The 7,500-nt window shown below is 36.6% G+C and overlaps 1 protein-coding gene across 3 annotated transcripts in view; it reads right to left on the bottom strand.

The window, feature by feature from the left end:
- LOC125026527 overlaps window positions 1–7,500 on the bottom strand; it is a 24,102-nt gene that overhangs the window by 14,602 nt on the left and 2,000 nt on the right. For 2 of the 3 annotated variants that reach the window (XM_047615021.1, XM_047615020.1), the window contains exons 2-7: window positions 7,469–7,500; window positions 6,978–7,166; window positions 5,686–5,800; window positions 5,226–5,512; window positions 4,366–4,482; window positions 3,046–3,755 (exon numbers count right to left, since the gene is read on the bottom strand). The exon at window positions 7,469–7,500 is cut by the window's right edge and continues 132 nt beyond it. In XM_047615021.1, coding sequence (XP_047470977.1) covers window positions 3,046–3,755; window positions 4,366–4,482; window positions 5,226–5,512; window positions 5,686–5,800; window positions 6,978–7,166; window positions 7,469–7,500 — 1,450 coding nt within the window. Of the gene's footprint in view, window positions 1–2,822; window positions 3,756–4,365; window positions 4,483–5,225; window positions 5,513–5,685; window positions 5,801–6,977; window positions 7,167–7,468 lie in introns of those variants that run through there. The other variant, XM_047615022.1, reaches the window with a different exon arrangement.

Genomic DNA, 7,500 nt, shown 5'->3' on the forward strand with positions numbered 1-7,500 from the left:
GAAAATTAAAACACTATACGATCTGTACAAGTTAAAGCACCAGTACCATAATTTCAAGCTTTTAACACATAAATCTTTTTTTACTCACATTAAAACAAAGCTTTTCAGTGCAAAGCATTAACAACCAGAACATTCATACAACAAATCCTAGGTGTGCACATTATAAGAATTACCCAACATGGGAATGAAACTATCTACGTGCTCAACATTATGCAAGTAGAAATGAAACTCTACACTGTGCTCAACAACTTTGCTATGACCAGGAGATGAACTTGTAAGCCAACAAGGAAACTGCATTTTAGACACTTGTTACCATTATGCTTTCTCAAATCCCATCTACATTAAAGGCTCTCTTAAAGTTAGTTATGTGAATCACTAACTCTGGCAGGAGTCTGGATGGACATGAATGAAATATAAAATTAATATATTATGCAAAACAAGTATATATTATTGCTGAGACGAAATGGTGCCTAATTTACAGCTCTACAAGCTTATCTCCATGGTATAGCCCCTTAACCTGCTTTCACAAAGCATGTATGTTTGATTAGAAACAAAAAAATTATTGCTAAATGCCAACAAGATCTGCTAGCAACAAGAGGCTGTAATGAATCCTTATGCCAGGGTATGTGGTTCAGGATGTCACCTTTTTCACAGCTTGTGCAAGAGAGTAAGATGGTGGTTAGGTTACAGCAAGCTTGTGTAGATTACGATACACGATCAACAACCATAAGTTAGTTGGAGTGGTTACTGGTTAATGATTAGAACAAATAAATCTAGATAGAAGACATGGTATTATATTTGTCATGTAGACAAAGAAGTTGCTGAAAGTTGCAGTTCTTGGTAATTGCAATTTTTTTGACAGACTGTAAAAGTAAGTGGAGAAAGGCATAATTTGCAATTACTCCCAAAATGTATTAAAGCATGCATTGTAGAATACTGCTGTTAAAGGACTTTTAAGCATTCTCAAACTGCTTTATATTGTACAAGTTTTAGGAGGGTACAAGTCACAAAAATACTTTGAAAAGTTGAATAAGCTCTGTTACTCTTTTCTACTGGCAGGTAAAGATGGTTGCTTATCAGTGATCATAAAGTTTTGTATTAAGCATATTGTATCAAGCACATTCTTAGCTGATCTTCATTACATTATCATTTGCAATTCAAAATTTCTGATGAAATGCATTCTTTGATATGTAATGAACCCTACAGATGCAGGCTTCATAACAACAGTCACAATAATCTGTGAGATTATGTTCAATATAACAAATAAAGGCTGGCCCTTTTACAATCAACAAACTTTAGTTTAGAAATATCGTTGTTTCCTTCAAGGGTCACTTCTATTTTTATTAATAATAAAATAAGTAAAAACATATAAAAAGCAATGGCATATCTGGAGAACATGCCTTTGACAAGAATATCCACAGGATTTATCATGGTAGATTTATCGTAAACATAAATTTGCACTCCAAATTAAATAACAGATAATATCATATGTCCATATTTGAAGATTATAAATTCATAAACACCTGATACAATCAGTAGAAGAAAATGTAAAGATCCATTCAAGAATCAACAATCTGCAAAAGCTACTGCCTAATGAACATGCTTAACTTACTTTGTGTACTTGTATGGTAAATATATCTATCCATTAAATCATTTGAAATACTGATCAAGTTATGCTGTACTCCCTGGTATCAGTGATACTGCACTCCTCTGCTTTAAAAATGTCTTAATTCTCAACTTCTTACTCTAAACTCCAAAGAACTCAACAATCTTTGTACACAAACATTTATACCAAAATCTGATCCAGCCTTTACAAAATTCTTATGCATAAAAGTTAAGAGACTGACATACAGCTGCCTTACATCCACAGACACACATTAAAACAAAACACTCAAAACTACCAAATTCCAAACCTGTGGTCCCAATATCCATCTAAATATTGTGATTGATGATAATTGTGGGCTATGATATGCAAACGTGATATGGATAATGATATCTCACTTGTCTGGGAATTACACAATAAACAGTTCACGAGAGAGGGTTGTTGTAACATCTGACTTTAAGAACTACTATATATGGGCTCATGCAGTGGTTAGGCTATTACCAAAGAAACAGAGAACAGAAGAATGAAATATGACATAGCCTTTGAAGAAGAATCCAGACTTTTCTATCTCTATGTACCTGAAACTGGTACAAAAGGTAATGATTATGACTGAGAAGGCCAGTAGGCTTTTGTAAGCTTACAGGCAATATTATGAATCAAATTGTTCCCAACAATGACCAGCAAACAGTATTAATCATCAGGGAATAAGATTACACTTACAATGCTTAAATATAAGGCTTGAGGTTTAGCTAGACTTTTCTTAAATATTGCAATAATATTTAAAATCTCTGCCGTGAATGAGATATGTTTTCAAAAGTTGAGTTGAGAAGAGAAGTGAGGAAAAGAAAGAGTGAGAAAGGGGGGAGGATAGGAATGGAGTGAGTGAGGGAGGGGGGGAGAGGGAGAGAGAGAGAGAGAAAGAAAGGAGAGAGAGAGAGAGAGAGAGAGAGAGAGAGAGAGAGAGAGAGAGAGAGAGAGAGAGAGAGAGAGAGAGAGAGAGAGAGAGAGAGAGAGAGAGAGAGAGAGAGAGAGAAAGAGAGAGAGAGAGAAAGAGAGAGAGAAAGAGAGAGAGAAAGAAAGGAAAGAAAGGAGAGGGAGGGAGAGAGAGAGAGAGAGAGAGAGAGAGAGAGAGAGAGAGAGAGAGAGAGAGAGAGAGAGAGAGAGAGAGAGAGAGAGAGAGAGAGAGAGAGAGAAGAAGGAGAGGGAGAGAGAGAGAGAGAGAGAGAGAGAGAGAGAGAGAGAGAGAGAGAGAGAGAGAGAGAGAGAGAGAGAGAGAGAGAAATACAGAGAGAACATGAGTGTGTGCTTGTGTACATGTGTATGTGGTCCTGTGAGTGCTTTTTGTTGATATAATCAATCTCACATAAATAGATATGAACAAGTAAATCAACACGATGTATTGCAAGCAAAAATTCAAGCTGAAGATTTTGCAAGCTCCTTACTTCTTTTCTGCTAAATCAGATATGGTGGAATCCATAGCATTTGCTTCTAAAGCTGACTGGGCATCATTCTCCTTATTGGAGACTGGAATTGACTGCCTCTCTCCTGTGTGTTTCTTCTCCTTTTCTAACTGCTTGCTGCCTAGAGCACCATCATCAGACACTTTGCTAAAGCTCATGTGGGATTTGCTAATCTCAGACTTAGGAGTTATGTTTTGGCTGTTGGTGAGCGCATCCCTGATTTGCCTTGATACTGAACTTCTGTACCCTATGTGACTCCATGGCTCTGAGCGGTCAATGGAGAGGGTTGACTGTGGCGATGGGGAACGGTGGGGTCTAGGAGAGGCTTGGTGGGGTCGTGGGGAGTGTGGGGCTTGGTGGGACAGACCCATGAGGGGACTGGACTGATGACTTCTTGATGAATGTTGCATGGTTGAGTACATGGGGGACTGCTGGCGTAGGTGAGGCGTGTGGATGGTTCTGGTAGCTCTCAGAATGGATCTCTGTGGGTGTCGACTGCTGACAGTCTGTGAACTAGGGCGGCCTCCCACCACCTTTCCACTGAGAGAATGACTGCTGCCAATATCATCGCCTTCAGTACTGCCACTGCTCCCCCCACTGAGGTCGCCCTCAAATCCCCAGAGACCCGAGGCTCGAGCGTCACTGACCTCACGAAGAATTGACTCCTGTTGCTCTTGTATCTGAAGCAATTCCTGTGACAAAGGGATTGTATTTTTGCTGTTAGAGAGATTACTACTATGACATGAGTGAACAAGTACCATGGTACTATTTTTATCACTTACTGATAATATAAAACTTCAAGAAACATCAAATACAACAATCAAGGCATAGATATCATCAGTTAAATTTACTGAAGAACATTAAGTTATCTGCTTTATTTCACTTCTGTATTTATTATTTATGAACAGGGCATAATGACAAACCATGGATGGGAAACAAAAGAAAATAAAAGAAGAAAAGTAAAACAGGCAAGTGATATGCAAAATAGGAAAGACAGAAATATATATAAAATTAATAGAGAGAATGACAGACAAATTAAACGAGTAAGAGAAACAAACAGAGTGAATGAAAGATACACAGATAAAAACACAAAGAAAGAGACAGACAGAGAGAGAGAGAGGGTAAAAAAAAAAAAAAAAAAAAGACAGACAGACAGTGGGAAAGACTGACAAAAAGAAAGAGAGAAAGAGACAGACAAAAGAAAAGACTGACAAACCAAGAGAGAAAAGACAGACGAAACAGAGAGACAGAGACTGGCAAACAAACTCAGAGAGAGAGCAACAGATTATCAGTTATCCTTACAGTTGTCAACGTTGTAATGACATTTCCTTGTTGTTGTAGCTGTTGTGTTAAGCGCTCCCTTGTAAGGCGTTCCTCCTCCAACTGCTGCCACAGTTCACGGCATGTGTTCACTACCATCTGAAAATTATGACACTACATAAAAAGGGAGAAGGACAAAATGAAGACAAAGAAGAAAAAAGAAAGAAAATACAGATGTGATAAATAAGACTAAGGTCTTATGATAATATGTGCAGGATAAAGGAGTTTGGGGCTAGAAAAGAATGAAAGAGAGAACAACTAGGGAGGATAAGAGGAAGAAAAACAGGTCAAGTGTGAAAGGGAGGACACATCACATTAGGATAACTGTAAAAAGACAAAGAAAACTATGAAATAAATAAAGACAATAATGATAACATTTCTACTTTTAACTAGTATCAACACAATGCTGACGGGTAATCACACCGTCTGCTGTAGTTTTCTATCATTAATTTTGTTTGTACAGAGATGCCTCTACAAATGCTACACCACCAAGAAGCCAATTTCTATTCCTACATGACCCAATCTGATTTCTCCTTTGCTTGAGATTTAGGGATATATATTTTTACTAATGGTATTAAAATCAATGATGTTATTATGGTTATTACAATACTACTAAGAATAATAACAGTTAAAGAAAGAGAAAAGAATCTTCTGAAAATCAAAGAAACGGGTAAATTGGTGAGGTAGGTAATAATAGTAATTGACTCCTCGGTGATTAAGCACGTGTGGAGCCATCTATGTGTAAGACCACAAAAAAGCAAACACAGTGGATGTGGCACATCCTCGCACTGCTGGGTTATTAAAACAAGAACAGTATCATTAGCTACACTATATAAACTCACTGTAATTGTGTGGTCAAGGCTTGTTCGCGTTGAAGCTCCGTGTGTCAGATTAATTGCTCTCTTATCGTCTAATCCTGGCTTGGCTGTAGCCGTTGCTCCCTGTGTCATTCCCTCTTTTTCTTTGGCTCCCTTTGGCACTGAATAGCTATAACTGTTTTCCTTCATGCTCTCAGTCAAGAGTTTCAGCTTACTCTCTGTTTTATCAACCTGGTGGTCTACAGGTGGTGTCCTTCTTGATTTTTCGTTTTGCATGTGGCTGCTGGCTTGGCTAGGGTCTTCTGCTCCATCTAAAATATAGTAATGTATAGTCAAAATATTTATATGTCATCGGTATTTTCCTGACGGACCAAATGTCTTTTGTCAGAATCAATATCAAGTGTTTTAGCTATTTCCTTGTCCATTTATAATTATTTTATCGCATCTTTTTCTAAACCAAGACATAATTCTGCAAAGCACATACCAGGTTCCTGATTACGCCTCAAGTCTAAATCGTGCAATGATTTTGATTCAGCCTGCCGCACCTTCTGTGACGTCAGAAGAGTAGCGTTGGAATGTGCTAAGATAGACTCAACACTCTAAATTAAAAGAAGGAAGATCTTTAATAGTAAACACTGACAGCAGCTTCTCCAATAACCTGTTACTGCACTGAGAACTGGCACTTTCAAAGCTAATGCATCACTGTGTATATTAAATAACATATTGACCATGGCCTAATACCACTAGCACCACTCAATGAAAATCAAGTTGGCAAAAGCTGAACCATTAGCCCATATTTACAGCAAATATATATATATATATATATATATATATATATATATATATATATATATATATATACTTCATTCTTTTCTTTTTTTTTTCTTTCTTTCTTTTAATATTATATTTCATCATTGTCATTTCTGAACCATTTTCAAAGGAAATATACTGAGAGAACACTTATTATAATATATTGCAAAGTATCACAAATGTGTAAAAAGCCAATCAATGTGCTGTGAAATGCCAGAAATGGCTAGATAAATAATAATTTCTACAGTTTATTCCATTTTGTTATAATTATCAAAAGTATAACAAAATTTCTGCTTTTCTTTGATTAAGATGTGTTTAGCATTACAAAAAGCTGTCAGGCTACTCTAGGATAGAAGTCAATTTCAACAGACTAAATGGAACTGGTGCTACCCATCTTTTTGAAGTACCTCAATAGAGACTAAACCTCATTAAGTTTGCAAGCTCTGTCGTATATATGGTAGCTTTAAATGTAAGCTTTATGTTATGGAATTAAAGTGGTTAAAGCTGATATGTCGTTATTCTAATCAAGTTAGGCTAAGTTAGGTTAGAATGAGTAAGTTTGGTTAAATTGGTGACTATACAGCTGTGGGAATCTTGCAGCACTGACACTAATTTCAAGGCTTTAAAAATTGTGCTAAGGTTATGGACATGCTTTAGCACCAGAATTTGCACTAAAGTCACAATACTATAGTTGTAGCCACTGGCAATCATAATATAAATTATATTTACATATGTATAACAAATAAAAAATAAAAAATACAAGTATTATTATTGAAGTCACTCTATTAGAGTTGCTTTAAATATAGATCTTTAATCTTCTGACAAAATATTGACTTAAAATCTTATAATCATATGTATTTTAATATAGTTTTGCTCTACAATTAACAAAATACAACCAAATATATATTCTCTGAAAGAAAACTGAAAACATGAAAAAGATGGACAGAAAAGGAAAAACAAAGTTACCTGCTGCCTTGCAGCTTGGAGTCTAGCAGCAAGAGACGGTGGAAGATTAGGGCTGTGCACCCCTGGCCGTCGGCTCTGCTCCAATAACTGGGCTCGTGCCAGGACCAAGTTGGATGACTGCCGTGATGCAAGCTTACGCGCCAGCTCAGTTGGTGTTAGTCTCATTGATGTCAGATCGTGGACACTATCCTGAAATTTTCTCAGGTTGGATAAAAAGCCCTACAGAGTTATTTTATTTTACATATAGAGACACTTTCATTTACATTTGTTTTTGACAAATGATACTATCTTTGAGTACTTCATACATATCACCCTATACAACAGATTTACAGACATAACACACATACACATTTATGGCCATACACAAATATACAAAGAAATATTTACCAGAAACCCATATATATAAAGATACAGTTATATATATCTTAACACACACACAACACACAAATAGGGATGAGTTGTAGCCCTTCATTCTCTTTACACAGACTCACATCCCAAGCTGGCCTATTGTGCTTGAACTTGA

This window comes from Penaeus chinensis, chromosome 6, assembly GCF_019202785.1.
Source record: "Penaeus chinensis breed Huanghai No. 1 chromosome 6, ASM1920278v2, whole genome shotgun sequence".
In the NCBI taxonomy this organism is placed as follows: Eukaryota; Metazoa; Arthropoda; class Malacostraca; order Decapoda; family Penaeidae; genus Penaeus; species Penaeus chinensis.